Consider the following 22,719-nt stretch of genomic DNA (forward strand, 5'->3'; position numbering starts at 1 on the left):
TCCGTGTGTCAGTACCACACTGTTTTGATTACGGTAGCTTTGTAGTATGTTTGAAATCAGGAAGTGTGAGACCTTGTTTTTCAAGATTGTTTCGGCTATTCAGGATCCCTTGAGATTCCATATGAATTTTAGGATCGATTTTTTTATTTCTCCAAAAAAAAAAATTGCCATTGGGATTTCGACAGAAATGGCAATGAATCTGTAGATCATAGCAATATGAAGTTCTTCCAGTCCGTGTACACAGATGACTTTCCATTTATTTGTCTTCTTTAATTTCTCTCAGCAGTCCTTTGTAGTTTTCAGTGTACACGTTTTCCTCTTAGTTAAGTTTATTCCTAAGTATTTTATTCTCTTTGATGCTATAGTAATGAAAATTGATTTCTTAATTTCCTTTTGGATTATTCATTGTTCATGTACAGAAATGCTACCGATTTTGTGTGTTGAGTTTTTAGTAATATCAAAAATGCTTACATCTTCATGTAGCATTTTAAAAGAAGATACAAAACTGAATACACAGAATCCCAATTTCATAAACATAAATACCTACGCACACCTATACAATCGTATGCAACCTATAAAGAAACCCTCCAGAACTGTGTTGAGCTTGATGACTTGAGTTTTTTCTTTATGTTTCTGTGTTTCTAACACAGTTGGTATGTAGTACATGTATAATCAGGAGACCAAAAAATGATAATAATAGATATTCTTTTAAAGGTAAATTTGGTAAGCAAGGAAGTGCGCCACCCAGCACTCCCTTCAAGGAAAGACTTGGTGCCCAGCTACGGACAGTATGGTTATAGACCTCCACTTCATGGTCTGGGTCAGCTGCAGAGAGCCATCTCACCTGAGGCCATGCCCTGCCCGGGAGGGCCTACATCTGGTAAGAAAGCACAGCAGGGGTGTATTGGCCAGTCATTTAGCCTGATGAGGGGTGCTCAGACAGGCCACACTTGCTCCAGAGCTCCCTGCCAGGGGAGGCTCTGTCAGCCCCGATCACAGCTCAATGCCCTGCTTCCTCCTCTTCCCTCCAATCAGCGGTCACTGATTGTACAAGGGGGGGAACCCCCTACCACCCCAGGTTCACTAGGGCGATGATTCACTAGGACGACTCACAAGACTCAGCCTGTAGTTGTCCTCACACCTATGATTTAGCACAGCAAGAAGATACGCAGCAGAATCAGCATAGGGAAAAGGCACATGTGGCAAAGTCCAGTGGAAACCAGGTGCCAGCTTTCCGGCTCCTCTCCCAGTGGAGTCACACAGGACGTGCTTGATTCCTCCAACAATTGAATGTGAGTTCAAGCGAAATGTTGTCTACCAGCAAAGCTCATTAGAGACTCAGTGCCCAGGGTTTTTATTCAGGACGGGTCACTTATGTATCCCCTGCCTGGCATATACCAAAATTCCAGACTTCCAGAGGGAAAGCAGAAATTCAGCATAAAATATACTGTTTATAAAAACAGTTGAGGCACAGTGAACCACTCTTATCACCTTGGGGGACGGTGGGAACCCCCCTGAAATCCAAGTTCCCAGACACCAGCCCCGGGCTAACCTATGCAAGCAGGGCTTTCTAAGGAGCACAGTCTCAGGTCTTCTGTGTTAACTCTGTTCTGCACGCGGGTAAATGTATTATACCCCAAACTCTGTCTCGGCATCTGCCAACCTGTGACAACAAGTTAATTAAAAACGGCTGCAGATTATGGGAACATTAAATGTATTTGTAGGAGCTGGAAGACAACTAACCCATTCCTCATTCCTGTGGTCATTAAACGAGCTATATAGTCAAGGTTAAATTTTTCTGACAGACCAACGAGGCCAACCTGACCTTCCAGACAGGCAAAGCCAAGTAGTCAGTCAGAACAGGAGTTTCAGTCCTGACAGTTATTGGAACCTGAATCAAAATGCGATGCTACATATGACTCCCCTTTGAGGACTCAGCCTCTATCCATAGAGGCTGTTATGAGAGATCCAATTCCTGTTCCCATACTCGAACGACGACCTGATTCTAAAGCTTACATTTTGATTAACACCAAAATGAAACGCAAGTTCTCATTTGTGCTGGAAATAGCCCTCTGCACCCTGATTTATGTACTTACCAGATAAGAAGAAAATCAATACACTGGATAAATATGAATAGCATCGCACAGAGGTTGCATTAAAATATTGATGGAAAGGAGAGAAAAAAAAAACCTGTGTCTAAAGAAAACAAAGGGGCTATAAGATCAGCCATCTGTTTGGCAAGGTTGCTCTTTCACGGAAGGCAAATATTATTTTTGCAGCTTTAGGAAGAAAAGGGAGGTAAAGGGACTTGATTATATTTGCCAGTCCCTGGGCTACGGGCATATAGTGGGTTGGACTGTATCCTCCAAAACAATATGCTGAAGTCTTAAGCCACTGATACCTATGAATGTGACCACATTTGGAAATAAGGTCTTTGCAGGTGGACTCAAATTAAGATGAGTTCATACTGGATGGGGCAGGGGGTCCTGAATCCAACGACTGTGTCCCGTATAAGGACAGGGAGATACGGACACAGACACACACAAAGAAAATGGCCATGTGACCACGGAGGCAGAGACGGCAGTGATGTACCTACAAACCAAAGAAGGATTTTCAGGAGCCACCAGAAGCAAGGAAGAGGCAAGGGAGGGTTCTTTTCTAGAGCCTTCGGAGGGAGCACAACCCTGCAGAAACCTTGATTTCTCACACTTCTAGCCTCCGGAACTGTAAAGCAATAAGTTTCTGTTTTTCTAAGCTCACAGTTTGTAATAATGTATTAAGGTAGCCCCAGGAAACATAAAGTGTGTTACATGCTTTATGTCATTCAATCTTCAGCAGGCCTTTGGGGGATGCATTGTCCTCATTCTACAGATAGGTAAAGGGAGATGCACAGAGATTAATCGAAGTCTATAGCTAAAAAATGACAGAGCGGGCTAGCTCTGCTTGACTCCAAAGTCTGTGTTCGCCCCACTAGATCACGCTACTTACTGTCCAGGGGGCTGCGTGGCTTTCTAAAACCATTTTTAGTTGCAATCTCCCACATTGTGGTAGAAGTAACTTGTCTGCTTGATGGATGAGAACCAGAAACAGAGACTGGGACAGAACTACAGGCAGGCAGGGTGACTGTACCATAAATGCAAGAACGGACCCTCTCTCGCTCCCTCCTCTTCTCTCTTTCTCTCTCTCCTCCATTCCTACTTCACGAAGTAGAACTGGTCAGCTGAGTGAGTCCCCTCACGTCTCTTCCTCTTCTCACCTCCACCTTCTCTGAATCTCCACCTTGAGATATTGATCTGCGTTGGCCAGTCCGCATTTAGCAACACTGATACAGGAATGAGTCCCTGTATCTAGGAAGAGGACACAGCCAGGACCAGCTCTGCAGACCCCACCGTCTGTCCCCCGCCTTCGCTCTTGAAAGTCCTCCTTTCTGATGCCACGGGATACGCAAATCTAAGTAGAGACGTCTCCTTGGGGCAGACCCACTCGACACTCTCACTGCTTCCTTTCAGCCTTCTTTATTTATCCGTTGTGGCTCAATTAAGCTCAGTCCTGCTCGCCTGCCCTGCCCTAAATGCCTCTACTCTCCAACCTTCCTACTCCATGAAGATGGCGAAAGAGGAGTAAGATCTGAAGATGTTGCTTTATGGGAAGGAGGAGGCTCCATGAAATCACTGCCACCTTTATCACCACCATCTTTATCACCATGATCACCACCATCACCACCACCGCCACCACCGCCACCACCACTGCCACCACCACCGCCACCACCCCGCCACCGACCACCATCACCACCATCCTCTACCATCATTATCATCGCCAGTATGGTAGCTAACATGTATTGAGCAGACATTAAGTACCAGAGATGGTTCTAAGTGCTGTACCTGCATTAATCTGTTTACTTCCCACAGTACTACTACAAAGTGGACACTGTTTTGGGTCTACATTTTACAAATTATAATGCCAAAGTAGAAGTTAAATAAACGGCCCAAGGTCACAGAGCTAGTCACTTGTGGCCCCAGGACTCATATCCAGCAGTCTGGGCTAGTGGCCTTCACGTCACAGCTGCCTCTCCACAGCTCACGCTCCTACAGTGGGTCACCAGGGGCTTGTGCCACTGTGAATATGCAGATTCCCACTCTGAGTATGCAGCTCGCCCTTCTGGAGTGAGTGACTAGCATGGCAGGGTTTGTAATCCCCGAGTCTCTGGCCAAAAGTCTTCATCATCCCTTCAAAACTACTCTTAACCATCAACATCATGAGAGAACTCTTATCACAGAGCAGTCCTTACTTTGTCCTTTTTTGTCATTCAAGCAACGCTTTAAACTCAGAATTCTTATATCCATTTCATATGTGCAGAAACCAGCTTTGCTAGAATCTCTTTGCCTGAAACTCTCTATTCAAGTGGATATATCACCATGAGCTGTCAGGGCTGACTCAGTGTTTGGACACCGTGGCGAACGTTCCTGACATCTAGCTAATTCACTGATTCGATGAGTGCAGTGCTGGGAGCTTGAAGGACAAAAGGAAAGAGACCCAGGCCCTGCTCCAAGGAGCTCACAAGCCCACAGTGGAACGAACAGGCCAGCCAGCCGGGTGACACGGTTGACTGCGTGAGGCTGGAGAAGCCTGCACGATGGGGGCTAAGAAGAGGGGCAGCCCCTCACCTAGCTCAAAGTACAAAGAAGGCCTTTCGTGAGGCGACCCGTCGGCAGAGGAGAGTGTGCCAGGCCAGAAGAGGGCCAGCCAGGCAGAGGACTGGCATGAGCAGGAAGTAGAGGTGGCAGGAGACACAGCCCAGGTCCCAAGGCCCTTCAAGAGCAGGTTAGGAATTTGTGATATCATCCCAAGGGCTTGGGGGGATCACTGCGGCGTTTTAAGCCAGGAAGTAACATGGTCAGATCAGTATTTCAGAAGATAAATCTGGAGGATAAACATGGATGCCACGGCCAAGGGAGACATGCTGAGGACGTGACACAAGGCTGCAGCTGTAGGAAGCCACAGAACATGCTAGGCCAGGGACTGTGGCCCCAGCTGGGCTCAACTCCACCCCCTACCACACGGTGGGAGCGTGGGCCTCCCCGTCTCCAAGCTTCAGTTTCCCCATCTGTAATACGAGCATAAAAATAGTGCCTACGGTTCCTCAATAAGTTAAACGGAACTACCATACAACCCAGCAATTCCACTCCTGGGTACATATGCAAAAGAACTGAAAGCACGTATTCAAACAAAATCCCCTACCTGAATGTTCACAGCAGCACTATTCACACTACCCACAGAAGGAAACAGCCCAAGTCCTCCATCAAATGACGAATGGATAAAAAAAAAATGTGGTACGCCCACCCATTCGATGGAATGTTAGCCACAAAAACAAATGAAGCACTGACACCCACCACAACATAGACAGACTTTGAAAATATTATGCTAAGTGAAAGAAGCCAGTCAGAAAAGGCCAAGTACTGTACGCTGCCATTATAGGAAATGTCCAGAATAAGCAAATCGATATAGAGAGAAGACAGACTAGTGGTTGCCAGGGGCTGGGGGAGGGGGAGAGAAGAGGGGAATGGAGAGTAAGCGCTTAGTGGGGAGAGTTTCCTTTTGGGATGATGAAAACGTCCTCTAAGAGACAGTGGTGATGGTTGCACAACACTGAATGTACTAACGAAGCAGGGCCTGGTTGGCACCCCCATAGTAGAGGTTTCTCCAAGTCCCCGGCCTCACCTCTCCTGGACCTACCTATAGCTTCACAATAGATCACCCCCCTGTGGCTTGAGCTTGGAATGTCCCTTGTCCCACCCAATTCCCTGTTTTAGAAAATTACCCTGAAACTTATGATTATTACCCTTTGGCTTATTGATCACAATCTCTGTGGTCTAGCATTCTTTCCAGGCTCCTCCCATCCTTGTTCCTGGGTTCCTGACTCCACCAGAGAATCACGTGGCCAGAGGGAAGGCTCCATGCAGACCCCGGAACCCTGACGTAGCCTCTGGAGGAACGCCCAGATTTTCCCTTAGACACCCCAAGCCGGTGTGAGAATGTGAAGGCAGTGTTTGGAGGTGTTAACCCGCCGCCTTCTCAGACCACCAGTGCTCTGATAATAAACACTTATTCTACGACCCAGCTCCTGTGTCGGTCTATTGGCTGAGCGGTGCAGGCAGCACGAACCCCAGATTCGGTTGGCCTCCAGTTTCACTAAATGTCAATAACAGCAAATTTTATGGTTTAGGTACTTTACTGTAGACAAAAAATAGTTCCTACTGCACAGGGCTGTAGCACACAGAAACCAGCCTGTGATTCTGCGCTGCTATTACCACTATTGGTAGGCTGGGGGATGGGCGTTAGAGGAGCGTTCAGCCAACAGGGTGTAGAGACTGAGTCATGGGAAGGACGCAGAGGATGCCAGCGCGGGGAGGGTGGGGGGGGTGGTGAGAATGTCCCTGGATGTCCTGCTTGGGAGGCTGGGCATTAGTGGGACCTACCACTGCCATGAGAAATGAAGAAATCAAAGCAGCTTAGAGCACTAGAATCAGCCCCCAAGTTAACCAAGTTCATTGTTAGTGCAGATTTCAAAGAGCCTATTTGCCGTAAACTTCACTATCTAAGAATATGGAAAAGGAAGTGGCTCGGTGACCACAGCTTCCTCATCCCCTGAGCCCTCACTAACTTTCCTTCTTGTCTCTGGAAAAGAGTCACCCGTTATGACCACCCCTTTACTCATGTATTGGCTGAGAGCAGATTCCTTTAATGCGTTCCATTACTGCGCTTACGGAGTGTGATGCTAGACAAAAAGGCCTTGCAAAAGGAATGCTGCAAAAGCTTAAAATCCAACCCGAAGTTGCAAATGCATGAGGAAGAATTTTTTATATAGTTTGACTTCAATGATGTAATGGATATATTCACAGACTCATGGAAAACAAGATGCTAACACATTAGCAATGGTTCTCTCTGGTGGTGGGACAGTGAGGTACTGTTATTTATTATTCTGCCGCGCACGTGCACGTGTGTGGTGTAGAGTGGGTGTTTCCTCCTAATGTCCACATTGGACATATACTAAATCCCACCACCCCCACTTGACCCCCCCCCAAAAAAAACACAGAAAATGTTTGAAGGGGAGCCCACACAGAATGCTTTCCTGGAAGAGATTTCAGGAGTAATTTAGTCAATATCCTCCACTTTGAGCTCCAGTTCCAAGAAGCAGACGGTTGAGTGGTTTGCTGACCTTCATCCCACAGAACCTTGAGGAACAGCTCTGAGGACAAAGAGACTCTTGTCTTCCCAGCTGAAATTCGGGCAAGAGTGAGGGCTTGAAGGTACTCACAGGTAGAGACAGCCACACTGATTAACGGAGCTCTGCTAAGTTACCAATCTAGAGCAGAGGTGATTGCAGAACAGACGGCACAGCCTGATTTCGTTCCTTGGCTAGCACCGAGCTTCAGGACCTCGGCCAGTTCCTGGAGCGTCTATGGACCTGAGTTTTTTACTCTCCAATGAGGAAATGAAACTAGATCATCTTTAAAGTCTGGTTCCAGGGTGAAAAATCTGTTCTGATGTCAACAAAAATATACCCCATGTCAAGCAGGGAAATATCTCAAGGTCACAGAGTGACAAGGTTTATCAGTTGTCCCAATGTCACAGGACCCGAGCAAAGGGTCCCACCAGCACGCCTGGGGGAGGTTTGGGAATCACAGAGGCAGAGAAGTTGGTCAGGATCCATGGGATGTTTAGGAGTTGCCCAAAGGACAGGTAGGAAAAGCACAGCGTGTGCAAAACCAAAGCGATGTGGAAAACACAGGGACCCAGTGGCACCAGGGGACAGCGGAGCTCAACTTTCCTGAGGGATCCTGAATACTAACCTCAGGGAACTGGCTTCACCCCGCAGGCAATGGGGAGCCATCCAGAACTGAAAGCCATCAGGTGTGTTTCAGGAAGATCACGACAGTGAGTACGACGGGCTGGAGGGGAGGAGGACTTGACAGATACACCTCTGGCCCTGAGTCCAACTCAAAGCCCCATGACTTTGCTAACAGATTTCCTGGAAATCTCTTCCAGGAAAGCATTCTGTATGGGCTCGCCTTCAAACATTTTCTGTGTTTTTTGCAGGGGTCAGGTGGGGTGGATGGGATTTAATATATGTTCAATGTGGACATATATTGAGCTACTGGGCTCAAGGAAATACATCATAAATACTTCTACTTGAGAAATTCTCATATCGTACAGCTCTAGCTACTGAGAAATTCTTTTTCTTATTGATTAACCGGAGTTTTTTATATATTAAGGACATTCATTCTTTTTTATGTATGGTACAAATATTTTCCCAAGTTTGTCACTTACCTTTCTTACCACTGTTTTTAAAAGTAAAGTTTCCAACTATTTGTGTACTCCAATCCATGGTTTTCTTCCATGGCTTTCTTCATATAAGATTAACCTATAGTTTCTTTTATAAATTGTTTATGTATTTACATTTTAATCTGATAAAGGAATTCATCTTCAGTTTTCTTCCAAAAGATCCAGTCAGTTGCCCCAAAATTTATGAATGATATTCTTTTTCCATCGATTTGAAATACCATTTTATTACACATACATATGTCTAAATACTCTATTCTGTTCCATTGTTCTGACTTTCCTTGCAGGAGTTGAATATTGCATTACTGTAGCTTTATAATTTTTTTAGTATCTGCTAGGGCGAATCCGCCATCTTCTCTTCATTTTCAAAGTCTTCCCTACTAGTTTCATAAATTTATATTTTCAGGTGAAATTTTGATAGATTTGACCACACACACACACACACCAAAAAAAGATTCCACTAGAATACTTATTGGAATCGTACTATAAGTGAATTTGGTGACACAGCACTTGGTTTAAATGCTTCTCTCTTGCTTCCCTTCGAGGTCCTTGTTCTCCCGTGCGTGGCACGGTGCCCAACCCTCTCGTGGGCACATGCGATTAACACAAGAAGCTGTAGAGACGTCTGACAGAATCTGAACACCAGCACCTAATGTCCAGCGCAGTGTGTGTGACATTTTTCCCTCTCAAGGAGACTCTGTTCATCCAGGACTCAGAAAGGGCAAGGCTTCTTGAGACAAAACAGGAAGCAATTTCTCAGGGCCTCCTTTTCCTTGGCTGACGTGTGTCAGGTCATGCTTAGGAAAGTAACAAGAATTGAAGGAGACGATGGGGGCCATTCCTAAGCGGTACAGAATCCCAACTCACGCAATGCATTCCTTGATGTCTTTATTTGGTATTTTTTCACCGCTTGATAAACATGTCAGTGGAGCCTCTGTCCTCACTGCCGAGCTCCACCTCTTCATCCCTGCCTCACTCTCCTGGGATAATGCCGTTCTCTTTGCACGTACCCACGTCAGCCCTATCTTAATAGAGCGCAGACTGTAACTGGCAAGGGCCTTGCTTCCTCTTTCCGTGCATCTCAGTGGAGCCAGGAGACTGAGCCTGCACCCAGGAGACCTCGGTTCACATCCAACCAACACTCAGACTGGCTTGACCTAAAGTCAGGTTTCCAGCTGCATAGTTTAGAACAGCCCTCCTCTATCGTTAAATCGTTCCTTTAAGGTCCAGCGGAATTCTTACCTCCTCCAAGAGGCCTGCTTTCCACACAGCTGTCTTTCCTGTCCGTATCCACAGCACATATGCTCCATATTTCACAACCTCACAAATTTAACCACACGTGTCGTGCATCTTTTGGCCTTTGTGTGTCTCCTTTAGTGTCTCAGTGTGGGGGGCGGGATGGTAGGGCGATGGGCGGTCTGAGTCTCTGGGCTGCCCGAGTCTCCACTACACCCTAGAATCTTGCATGGGCCTGGCTCACACACTCACAGCACCCGCATGGCCCCGTCGATATTTGACTTGAGACTCTGATACATATCTGGCATTCATTCGTGATTATCACGGAACACGTATGGAGCGGTGTTGTTTGCATGTATACAGAACAGTGACGCTGATGACAGCAGACGACGCTGTTGCACACTTCCAAAATGCCAGCACCGCACTCACTGCTTCTCATGCACCAGCCATTCCCTCTGACAAGCCCCCTGCGAAATTCTCATTTCACAGCTAGGAAACTGCAGCCTGGGAAGGTAAGTAACAGGCACAGGGTTACATACAGTCCACGGAGAGTCAGGGATTGAAAACCGGGCCTTCAGATCTGAGAGCCAGCTGTCCCCATGACGCTGCAGGGCCACCACAAATGGATGCCATGTCTTCCCATGAGAAGGTTACCTCCTGGAAAGTGGCCCGCAGCCCGAGGCCACCGGGCTGCAACCCACTGCTCCGTGCCACGCCTGCACCTGTGGGCTGAAGCCCAGAAGGGCACCTGTCCCTGTTTCTGCTGAAAGCAGTGCATGGGCTGGAGGCAGCCCCACGACCTGCAGGCCTGGGCCTATGGGAAGACTCATGAATACTGATTAAGTGAATATTCCGACTTTCATTACAATCAAGAGGCCACCAGTCACCTCCTCCACCCAGAGGCGATCACCGCCATTGATGACAACCAGCTCAATCATGGGGTATTTACCTGTTGGGTGCCACCGACAAAGTGAGGCCCAAGGGTGACCAAGGGAGAATCAGACAGGCCGGACGTGCCAGCAGCTCACAGACCAGCCGGGAGAACTGTCTGCTCCTACGTGCCTCATGTCCCCATGCCTATCAGCCTGCTGTCGCCACACTGATTCAGTTTCCATCTCCTCTGGGCAGGGATTCGGCGCTAGGAGGCAGCGGGCCCACTGCCCAACAGCACAGCTCCGGAGCCAAATCCTGGTTCGAACCCTTACTAGATGTGCAGAAAAGTGCTCCCACAGCAGGGCTGAGACTGCGGCCCTCTGGGAGGCCTGCTGGGCCTTGGCTGGCACCAGGGAACTTGGATGTCGGAAGGGCGCCCACCATTCCCTGACAAGAGTCGCTCACTGAGCTTACACTGCTGTGCAAACGATGTGGTTTATGCTAAACACCTGCTTGCCTTCTGGGGGCCTGGAACCCTGGAACGTGCCAGGCAGAGGGGGCCTGTGTGCCCGGCCCCCAACAGAAACCCGGTTCTCGGTCTCTGACAAGCTCCCCTGGTTGTGTTGTCATAAATCAGGAGGAAGAAGCAGGCCCTGCTGACTCACTGGGAGAAGGTTCTGGAAGCCTGCACCTGTGTCCATCTGCCGCTTCGCATCCTCTCTCTGTGATCCGTCTCAGCCACATCTATGACTGTGTGCTGACTCCCGTGGGTCCTCCTAGTGAATCGTCGAACGTGGGGGTCGGCTAGGAACCCTGACACACTAGCCATGTGTCCTTGGGCAAATTATTTGACCTGGGTGTGCCTCAGTGTTCCCATCTATGAAATAGGGGTGATTTAAAAATAGAATCTATCTGCCAAGCTTGTATAGTGAAGGTTACACGATTCACATATGTAAATTACTTAGAATGCCTGGCACCCAGTAGGTGCTCATGAAATGGGAAGTGTGAATAAACACTTGATGAATGAGCGAATGCATGAGCTGTGAGTGAGCAAACTGATGAACAGAACTGGAAAGTATTCGCGGTGAACAGAAGCAGGGAGGCCTGCCACGCACTGCAGTGTCCAGGGAAGATCAAGACACGACAAGGCCACCAGCGGGCCCATCGCCCAACACTGCCAGGCGGGTACGAATGCAGCTGAACAGAAGCACAGATGGGTGAGCAGGGCCTCAGCCTGTCCAGGCACCGCCCTTGCCCAGATGGAGAGGTCATCCGGGAAACTAACCAGACAGCCTCAGGCCACACTGAAGGACCCCGGAGAACCCAGAGCCCCCAGCCTGGGTGAGGGGCTGGGCTGCCAAGGCCAGCAGCAGGCCCCTCCCGCTGGCTCTGAGAACAAGAGACCCCATACCACAGGGCATCAGCGGGTATTCAGGTCAGATATTTTCTCCTACCTTTATCTTTTCTTCGGCTGTTATGGTGAAAAGGGCTTTTAGCTGTGTTCGGTTCTAGAAAAAGAAACATGGAAATGTTTTGGTCAACAGGTTTTGGAGTCTGACAAAACGGGATAATATTTGGTATATTTCCAACCCACTGTGCCTGGAGCTACACTAGGCCCTTGACGGCTGGGAGGTCGGAGCTTGCGGGGGTCTTAAAGTCCCTTCAGGTGGAAAGGTCTGTAGAACTGCGAAGACTCCTTCTCTCTGGAAGATGTGTGCGAAATCCTAACAGCAGTTAGGAAAGGAGGAAAGAAGAGACAGAGGGAAGGGAGGGAGGGTGGAGGGAGGGAACAGGGAGAGAGGAAAGGAGGGAGGACGGAGGGAGGACGGAGGGAGGAGGGAGAGATGGAGGGAAGGAGGGAGGAAAGGAGGAGGGAGGGAGTGAGGGAGAAGGAGGGAGGGAGGCAGGGAACAGATACTGTGCCTTAAGTGCCAGTGTTCCTAACACAGACCCCCTCAGCAGTGACAAGACAGAAGTCAAAGTTACGAAGTACCTGTGATGACGTCTGAAAGGTGAGCTGGGCAGGAAGCCTCAGGACCTCTCCACTCCCAATATATCCGGCTTCGAGGGAGGCTGTGTAGCTGACCAAGAAGAAGTCTCCCACTGCTCAGGACAGAAGGCACCAGCGTCACAAGACGGCCTCTGGCACGCAGCCACCTGCCGCCACTCCCCAGATACAGCCACACCATGGAAAGGAGGCTGACAGCGCAGCCCACGTCAGCAGCAGGGGAGCCTTTCGGATTCCCTTCCCTGTCAGCGGGGACAATAACTGGGCGCCCTCGGTTCTCTCTTGGAAGGGGCTGTCAGTAGGTGCAAGGAGCCAGGACCCCCTTCCCACCCCTGCGTGTCATACCCGGCATCCCCACCCCCACCCAGCATTGCCTGGGACTGGGTGCTCAGTCTCCAGTGTGGGATGTTCTTAGCTTGTATTCTTAGGAAACCTAGACCCTGTTTGTTTTGTTTAGAATCCAGGCTGGATGTTTCCATGTCTTGGCTATTGTGTGTAGTGCTGCAATAAACACAGGGTATCCGATAGCCACTTGTCTCATTAGGGGGACCACCTCAGGGATGGTGCAAATGCCTGATCACTGCACTGTACACCTGAAGCTGAAGCTGAACAATAAGGAATGTCAACTACGATTTTAGATATATATAGTTACAAGAAGCGGAGTACAGCATTAGGAATAGAGACAGTGGAGATGTAATGGCTGTGTGCGACGTCAGAGGGGTAGTGGATGGGGGAGGGGGTTATCACTGTGTGAGGGATATAAATGATAAATGTCTATTACAGTGTTTCGTACACCTGAAACTAATTTTTTAAAAAAATGTTAAAAAAAAAAAAAGAATCCCGGCTGGATCTGTTTTTTTTTTTGCCCCCAGCAATCCCATCCACACAACTAAGAAAGTCTTTGTAGGACTTTTGGGCCTTGGTGACAGACAATACTAACTGCCACTTTGACACTTCCAGGCAGCTGGTTCTGTGTGCACAGCAAGTGGCATCAGACCAAGGCCAGGCGGGGGCAGTGAAGGTCCCCTGGGGCTCATGCAGAGTCCCCAACTTCATGGTCTCTCTACTTGGCCCTCGATTGCTTCATTACAAAAATTGTTTGCATCTAAGGGACAAGCTCAGAGCTCTCCTTGGTAAGACGTCAGGACTGAAATCACCCGCTCTCAGGAAAAGGCGGCCCAGCTCCCCGGGAGGGGGCACACTCGGTCAAACCCCGAGGCAAACAAACAGGTTCGGGAGGCCTGGTGGAAAGACAAGAACACAGGCGAGACTGCAGGTTGGCAGCTTTGCAGGAGGCAGTGAAGTCCGGGCCCCATCTCTGGAGGTGGAGCACATGCAGCCTTCCATCCGATGCTGGAAATGGGTCCTGCCCACTTTGACCACTAACAGCCAGTTCTTCCCACTGAGCTGACATCCCCGGGGGGGGGGGGGGGCTCTAGGCACCAGGCAGAGACCCAAGACACTTAGTAAATCAAAACCGAAAGGAAGTCTCTGTCCCCCTCTCGGTGGCAGATGTCTCTGAGCCTCAGCCAAGACACAGGGAAGAGCTGAGTACCGGGTTTGGGGACATGGCAGAGTGGGTCCAGGGGCCGAGACTGGCTTCTTGTCTGAATTGGGTGGTTGTGGGGCTGAGATTGTGATGATTTTTAACAGCCCGAGATAAAATGTACATATCATTCAATTCACCTGGTTTCAGGGTGCAATTCCAGGAATTTTAGTATATTTACCGAGTTGTGCGACCATCACCACAACCTGAATTTTGGGACACGTCCATCACCCAAACAAAAAAAGCCTCGTGCCCAACAACAGTCACCCACATTGTCACCCCAGCCTTAACCATTAACTTACTTTGGGGGATGAATTCGCCTTTATGGACATCTCATGAGATGGAGTCATACCACAGGTGCCCTTTGTATCTGGTTTCTTTCATTGGACATACGTTTTGGGAGCACATCTAGGTTGGAGCATGGACCAGAACTTCGTTCCTTTTCGTTGCCAAGTATTATTCCACTGCGTGGCTATACCACACTTCCTTTATAGGACACTCTTGTGTCCCTTAACTCTGTGGAATTTTTAAAAAGTGAGGCATGAGAGAAGCTTGACATTCAATCATTCAGCTTGAGACAAAGGCGCTGCACCCTCTCCGCCAGACTCCAACAACTGCCTGAGGGAGTCTGCACAGAATAAAATATTGGGGGGATGCTTCAGAGAATTTTGATTGAACAATTTTGGACTTTGGACTTCAAACTTACAAGAACAAAAATCTTGGTCTCAGATTTTAATGCCTTTTGGGCTTGAATACATTTGAATTTCAATTTGGAGGGGATGCCTGAGATTTTCATTTCTCCCTGAGAATTTCCAAAGGGTGGCGTTGTCCTTTAATCACATAGCAAAATCCCTGATGTACCTTGTTGAATAGCATGGCTGGGAGTGAGTTGAATGTGTATTAGAATTAGAGAGACTTTCAAGCCTTGGGGACAGAGTATCCTTTGAGTTTCTTTCAATAATGTCCTACTCTGAACTATTTCCAAAGCCTTACATGGCAGGAAAAAATTATTTTACCCACCAGCAGTCCAAGAAGGACACACACAGGGGCACTGGACGGCGAGGTGAGGGGACACGGGTGCTGCGAGTTCTAAAAAATAGCTGCTGTCCTTCCCTGAGGACCAGACAGCAGCCTGGTGATCTTGACAATGAGAAGCCCAGTGGTTTGGAGAACAAACCGACAGGCCTGTCGTCTTTAAACAACAGCGGCTCTGATAAAAGAAAAGCACTAGATGACGATGACGATGATAAAGAAGAAGATGGTGATGATGACGACGCTGGCAGATGTCAATGGGTTGGGGCCTGATTGGTCGTTTTGACAGGGTAGGTAGGAGGTAGAAATGAGCAGGAGAAGGAGGGCCCTGGCAGCTGCTCTTACTTGGAGCACAAACACCTTGCTTGCTCAGCAAGATATTGAGAACAAGATATGTCACTACCGTAGAAGAAGGGAAAATGCTGGAGAGGGAGGGAAACCATCCTGCTGACCAGACTATACATCCTGCTGTTCAGGACCACTTTTAATGAGCTTCTCAAATAAATCGTGGGAAATTGACAGGTTCACACTTACGCTCTGAGAAACAACCTTGAGAACCAGAGGGGAGGATGGGACACCTCAGCAGAGAGAGAGAGAGAGAGAGAACAGACAGGAAGGGGGCAAACAGTGCTATCCTAGAGATAAAAACCCTCACACATGTAAGGAGAGGCCGCTTCCCTCTGTTGGCTCAGCCGGCTGTACTCGCTGTTACTATAATAAACTTCTTGCTGTCCTATGCTGCACAAACTGTCTCTTGACTGAATTCTTTTCTTCAAGAAGGTACAGCATCATTCCCGGGAACAATTTGATTTTATAGTTATATACTTATTCTTTGGTAAAAAGTATTACCTGCTGACTAAGTTTCCCACAAGGGAAAGTAAACAAAACCGATAAAATGCAGACGCGTAGGCAGAGGTAAGGCCTGGGCACACATGATGGTAATACAGTCACAAGAATAAAAATAGTTGCCAGGGTCTGGGGGAGTCGGGAATAAAGAGGTGCTGTCCCAGGGGCAGGCAGAGGGCCAGGTCACATACCTCATTCAACCCCTCCAATGACTGTATGGGCCACTGTTATACACACGTGACATCTGAAGCACAAAGAAATCCAGTAATTTCCAGAGGCCACACAGCTCCTAAGCAGCCAAGCTCAAGGTCAAACCCAACTCCACCTGAGACAGATCTGTGCTCTCCTCAAGGCCACATGCTCCGTTCTCTGAACACTCACTTAAGAATTGGGGTGTTTGCTCTTACTTCATTGAAGGAAGGCTTTGACGACCACGTAGCTGGGACGTGGAACAGCTTTTATGGCATCACTTAAGCCAGAGCCAGCAAAGAGGTCACTACTTGTGGGCCAACTCCACTGGTGGTTTCTGTCAATAGTGCAGAGTTACGAAGGATTCTGAGGCCTCAGGGGCAGTGAGTGGCGTGATCGATGGGCACCGTGGGCCAGGGGTATGGCAGTGGAGAGGTCAGTAAGAGTGCTCGGCACGTGAGAGGCACTGTAGCGGGATGGTTAGCAGGGTGGATGAGGGCGCCAGATAGACTGAGTCTGAATCTCAGCCGTGACGCCAGCCCTACGGCCTTGGGCACAGCTCCCCAGCGCCTTCATCTATAGAGGAGATGCTCAGAACGAAAGAAGTCACGCCCTCTTAGGCAAATTGACAATTCTGAAGTCAGAGTAACAACTGCATCCAAAATTGACTTAAATCTGCTTAACTAACCAGTAACAACTCGCCTCAGGAAACACGCCTCTGAAAGCCAACCAGTGACGGCGCCACACTCGGAAAGACAGCCAATCAGGAGCGGAAGTACTCTAGTGACCATGCCCGAACATGTCACCAACAGGCTTCTGGGACTGATGTCACACCACGCCCACCTCTATCCAGCAACACCCCGAAACAAGCGCTGCCTTTTCCTGAGTGATGGCACTTTTGGTCATCTGGATGACAGACACACTCCCTCTAACTCTATCTTCATTTATGTTTGACATTTTTCATAACAAAATTGGAATCCATCTAATTTCTAACCAACTCTTTCCCCAACTCCTACATGTCTCTGACTTAAGTAAATCCAGCTTTTCGGCTGCAGGTATTGGCAGGCGGTCCCCTCCTCTGGCGCCCTGATTGTAAATCCATCGTGACGATGACCTGCGCCAACACACGTACCACGTTTAAGAGCACACCCGCCACTCCTCACGCGCTCCGGGAGTGGGTTCACCATCCCCCACTTAGTACACTCTGCGCTCACCTTGCAGAAACTTCTTCCTGAAAGCCTGGAATCCTGCCGACGTCTTGTTTCCCGTCGAGTCCCTGACGGTGAGGCCGGTGATGTTGTCCAACAAGAGCAGATAAGAGAGGTTGGCCGCCACGGGCGTCTGGGTGTTGTTCACCAGCAGATGCACCTGAGCCGTCTGTGACTCGCTGTGCCCGGACACCTAGGACGGGGACAGAAATGAGGGCAGAGTGGCTGACAATCCCAACCCCCGAAAATGATACCCAAGCTCAACTTGTGCACATTAGGTCTCCAGGCAGAGAAGGTGGACGTATGTGTATGTGTAGGTGGACACGCATGTGTGCACACACACTCATAACTGCACGCACATGGCAGAAAATGTCTCCGGGAGGACATAGGAGGGCATTATGGTCTCACACAGGTTCTGAGAATTTATCAGGTCTGATATCAAAGGCCCCAGAAGAGTTTTGACTCACGTTTGCCAAGCTGTTGCTTGGTGACAGCTTCAAAGTAACTAGGACTCTGAAATGCAGTGAAATCTTTCCCACAGAGAAACTTAGAAAGAAAAATATCCAAGCACAGAACCAGTCAGGTTGAGGAGACTGTAACAATTGGTGACACCAAGAAAAGCAAACAATGGCTCCTTCTTACTCTGTTAAAATGTAAGTGAAACAAGCAAGTTGCAGAACTGTGTGGATAGAGCACTGCCACCTACATGAAAAGGGGAAGGTATGTTTATATATATATATATATGCAGGCACACACACACACACACACTCATAATTATACATGTGTGGCAGAAAACGTCTCTAAAAGGACATAGGAGAACCTGGTGGCACTACTGTACCCAGAAAGGGGAACAAGACATCTGAGGGCCTGGGAGAAAAGGAGGGTTGTGCGGTAAAGGGTTAACTCAGCAGACTTGGGCTGTCCAAAGCCTGCACATTCCAAAGACAGGACTGGGCCTGGCCCGGCTCCTGGGAGACTAACCTCTACAGCCTTGGAATATCCTGCCTGATAAGAGTGCCTTTATATACCCATGTCTTTGGGCCACACCAGGGAGTCCATGCTAACCATGTGATTCCTGGGGGGGCCTTGGGGCCAGGCAGCGCCAGGGTGACCTCTGGCAGGGCTGGAGACGGAGTAACTGAGGGCAGCTGCACGGGTGCCCCACGCCTACATGACTGACCCTCAATAAAAATCCTGGGCACCAAGGCTCGAGTGAGAGTCCCTCGCTGACGTCACACATCACTGCTGGGAAAATTAAACATTGTCCATGCAATTCCACCAGGAAAGGACAGTGGGAAGCTATCTCTCCGGCTCTCTGTCCTATGTATGTTTTCCTTGTTAACTTTAATCTGTATCCTTTTGCTGTAATAAATTGTAACTGTGAGCATGACAGCTTTGCTGAACTCTGTTACTCCTTCTGGTAAATCACTGAACCTGGGGGTGGTCTTGGGGACTCCCACCACAAGAATAATGTGAAAAGCCATCTCATGGGATTAGGATTAAAGACATTAAATATTTTGTAAAACTGTCAAGCACCATATCGATGTCAAAATCCGACAGAAAATATATCATACTTTCTTTACCATTCTAAATGATCACAGAGGCTTAGGTCACTAACAATAATTCAACTGTTACCCAAAAATCTTAGTCTTGGTGCTGTGATAGAACACGCAAATCCCTTGTAGGTCCCCTCATCACTCACGTGTCCAGACACGCAGAGATAACCCCGTGATTTGTCAGTTCTTAAATACATAACCCTACTAATACCGAGGGTTCCAAACAATGTTCACAAGTGGACACTTTGGTCACCGTTGCTCAAACAGTAGTTTGCCGTAATCAGAAGTGTCTGGACGCTGATGGGAACCACTTTGATCACCCCTTGTAATTGCAGAAGTCAAATGTGACTTGCATTCATCTTTTGTTATCGGTATAGATTGAGTATTAAAATTTTAATACAGTTTTCCTTTCTTAAAATGTGTATAAATTTTTTGGCACCCTCTGTATACGATTTGGGCAAAATCCAATTATTTCCCCTTCAAGTATGAGATACCTGTAAACACTTACCACTGCACATTTCTGAAAAATTACTCCATTCCCAGAAGTTCCTTGACCATCTCTTGAAATGTCTCCATACTACAATAAAATATAGAAAGTATTATAAAACAAAAAAGCTTATACTATGCATATTTAATAGATGTAAAAGATGAACTTTTAAAAGGGAGGCTAGAGAGATGACTTCTGCTAGTCTAGTAATGGCCTGAAGTAATCCTGAAGATGTTGTTAAAGCGTATCAAAGGATTAAAACTGAAAACCTCTAAGGAAAGAAGAATGTGAATGTGTGGTCACACAGGAGCTTTTTTCCTGGTTTGGGAGTGCGTGTAAACCACACCCATTGTCACAGGGACACAGCAAACCCAGCCCCACAGAGAGGGAGTGGCTGTGGGGAGAACCCAGAACCCAAGGCCCTAGCTCTCTTCTGTGCAGCTGGTGGAAGGGCTGTTGGGGACACGTCCAGAGTGATGAAGAGGAGAGGGCCCCATGGACAGCTGGGTGGGCCTGGGCAGGGCAGGGACCCAGCAGAGGCACTCGGGCACCGACAGCCCTAGACATAGGTGCTCAGCCTCAGGTTCATCAAGGGCAAGCGCACTGGACAGGGAGGTGCCCGAGGCTCACCCTAGTCCCAGGGGCTTGGAATGGGGGTCCTGATGACCTCAGGCCCTTCTCACGGGTACTGCCCCTACGTCTCTGCAGGGACGGCCTACCCTCAATGCTACTGCTCTCCAAAGAGGCAAAAGTCCACCAGAATGTTCCGGCATGGGCTTCCCAGAAGGAAGAGCATATGCAAAGCAGGCGTGGCCAGGTGAGTGGGCTCTGAACATGAGGACCAGGGCAAGAGCAGAGAGCAGGCCTGGGGAACATGGCTCCCTTGGCCTCAGTTTTCTCATCTGTAAAAAGAGCCAGATACTTCCAACCTCAGGTGGTAGGGGCAAATGAAAGGACCTTCAGAAAATGTTCTGTCGTGGTAATTTTTAAAAGCTCATTTTACAAAACACAGTATTATTGTTTTGTCTTCTCTAGTGAAAACCTAAGAACTCACAATAGAAAGTGGACAGAACCTCATTTTAGAGACCTTCAAATCTGTAGCAAGGCACCCTGGGCCCTGCAGGTACAGAACTCAACAGGGCCAGGGGAGCAGGACCCTGGGGCTGAGCTGGGAGGACCCCAAGGTTGCAATGGGCCAGACCGCTGAACAGACATTCCTGGGAACAGAAGCCTGGGTTTGCCCCAGGGGTCAGGGTGGAAGGGGGTGTAAGCAGGGGAGGGAAGTGGTCAGATGCTTATCTTGGGCCGATCACCTGGCAGTTTGGGGACATGGATGGGAGAAAGCACAAGTTGGGGGGGGGGGGGGCTGTGGGAGACCCAGAGGACAGTCACCAAAGGCCAGAGGGGAAGAGGTGTGGATTGATCCAGGGGCTGCCAGGGTGGGAGGGAGAGAGATCTGAGCTGATCAGGAAGAAAAAGCAGTAGGACTGGTGACCATTTTGGGAGGAAGGGGTAGGGAAATCTAGGGGGACAGTCAGGGCTCTGTGCCTTCCCCAGCTTGGGACCACAGGGGGGAGGGAGGAGTGGGGGTGAAGTGGGAAGTGGCTAAATTCATCGGCCAAGAGAGTGCGGTCACTTACAACTCCAGCCAGGAATCCAAAGTGTTCTTTAAACAACCGCTACTCTCTCGCGGAGCGCTCGCCTCTGTAAGGCGCTCTGCGTACCTGAACCCGTCTCGCTCTCACATCCACTCTCCGGGGTGGACGCTGCAGTGGTAACAGAGCAGGAGACAGGCCCAAGAAGTGAAGCGACGTGCCCTGGGTCACAGAGCTCTCAGGCTGCAGAGCCGATTCCACCCTGCCGCCGACAAACCCGGAGCCGGCGGCCACCTCACGTCTGCCTCTCCCTTTCCTGGGAGTTTTCAGCCATAAGTGGGATCCACTAAAGAACACGGCGCGGCGTCCTCCTTCGATCCTGCCCTCCCTTTCGGATAATCTCCCCAACTCCAAGGGACCTCCCGCCGCGGGTGGAGACGCAGCCAAGCGTCCCAGTCACACCTGAGACTGGGGGCGAGCCCTCCTCACCTGTGCGGTCCGCTCGGGTCCCGCCCCGGGGGCCGCGGGGGAATCCGGAGGAGCCTGCACGCCGAGGGGACGCTGCAGGGGACCCGGGCCCGCGTGGAGCCAGCCTCGGCCCCGGGGCCCATCGGGCAACGCCAGGGCGGCGGCCAAGAAGCCCCCGGCCAGCACCCACGTGGCGCACCCGGGGCAGCCCGCCCAGCCCATCGCCCCCCCCCGGACGGGCGACCCCAAAGTAGCGGGTGCGGTGGAGTTGTGGCAGCTTCCGGACCCCAGGCCCGCCCCGCCGCGGAGCATGCTCAGTGCGAGCCTCCGCGGAAAGTTTTCCTGGAACAAACTCCGGCATCTGGGACTTGGCGGGCCGGACGCGGGGGAGGATGAGGACGGGCGTGGGAGGCGGCGAGCGGGTCTGACTCCGAGGCACCCCACTAATGCCTTTGTTCTCTAAGCCTCAGCTCAGCCCACCTTCTCCAGGAAGCCTTCCTTGACACACACCGGGCTGAACCCAGAGTCTGCCCCAGGCCCACTAACCTCCAGTTGAAGAACTGAGAGGCGCATAGCTAGGCAGGGCTTTGTGTCCTGGAGAACCCAGAGGGTTCCGGGCAGCACAGAGGGGGTCTGGGAGAGAGACTGGCAGCTCAGGAGCGGGGGGACAGCGACTCTCATTTCCTGTTGGGTTCAGTTCAGCCGGATTGGGCGCCCACTGCCTGCGCCCTTGCTGTGGATTAGCCCCTGGCCCTGCCCAGGCGTCCCTGGACACTCCCATGGGCTGCTGTTAGCCACTTTAGGACATCTCTGGGGAACCGGAGAGGGGAGTTGGTGTCTGGAGCCAGGAGGCAGCAGCTGAGCAAACCCCCTGAACTCTCCGTGGGGGCAGGCAGGGCTGTGCCTTGCCGTTGGAGGAAGGAGGAGAGGGAGATAGAGACAGGAAGAGGGACTGGTAGGTCACTTTCTCTGCTTCCCTCAGTCACAGCTCCCACCTGTTCTTTGGGGAAAGAGCTCCCCTCCTGTAGCTTTCCTACAAGGCAGCCTGCCATGCTGTCTGCAGCCTTAGGCCAGGAAGCCTGGCACCTGTCAGCCCCTTCTCCCTCACCCCTCCACGGACAGGCCTTCACTGACCACGTGGGCTAGGTGAGGGGGTTTCAGAATCTGAGACTTTATTAGTTAAGCTTCCTACCCCGGTACCTGGCAGCAGGCCAAAGGCTAAAGGCTAGTATATTCCTGGAGCATAGATTCGATTTGACGATGAACAATTTAAAGGATGATTTTAATATTCACACAACTGTATAATTAAGTAAAATGCAAAGAACGCTGCATTTT

General features: G+C 49.7%; 1 protein-coding gene across 1 annotated transcript in view; it reads right to left on the bottom strand.

The window, feature by feature from the left end:
- Positions 1–21,660, bottom strand: part of EVC2 (EvC ciliary complex subunit 2) — an 88,590-nt gene extending 66,930 nt beyond the window's left edge. The window contains 5 exon segments of the mRNA XM_033106688.1: positions 11,904–11,957; positions 12,443–12,552; positions 17,285–17,471; positions 19,343–19,411; positions 21,406–21,660. Of these exon segments, the coding sequence (XP_032962579.1) occupies positions 11,904–11,957; positions 12,443–12,552; positions 17,285–17,471; positions 19,343–19,411; positions 21,406–21,606 (621 nt within the window). The 5' untranslated portion in view covers positions 21,607–21,660.
- Positions 21,661–22,719: the final 1,059 nt, after the last annotated feature.

The sequence above is a fragment of the Rhinolophus ferrumequinum genome, chromosome 5 (genome assembly GCF_004115265.2).
Source record: "Rhinolophus ferrumequinum isolate MPI-CBG mRhiFer1 chromosome 5, mRhiFer1_v1.p, whole genome shotgun sequence".
NCBI classification, from domain to species: Eukaryota; Metazoa; Chordata; class Mammalia; order Chiroptera; family Rhinolophidae; genus Rhinolophus; species Rhinolophus ferrumequinum.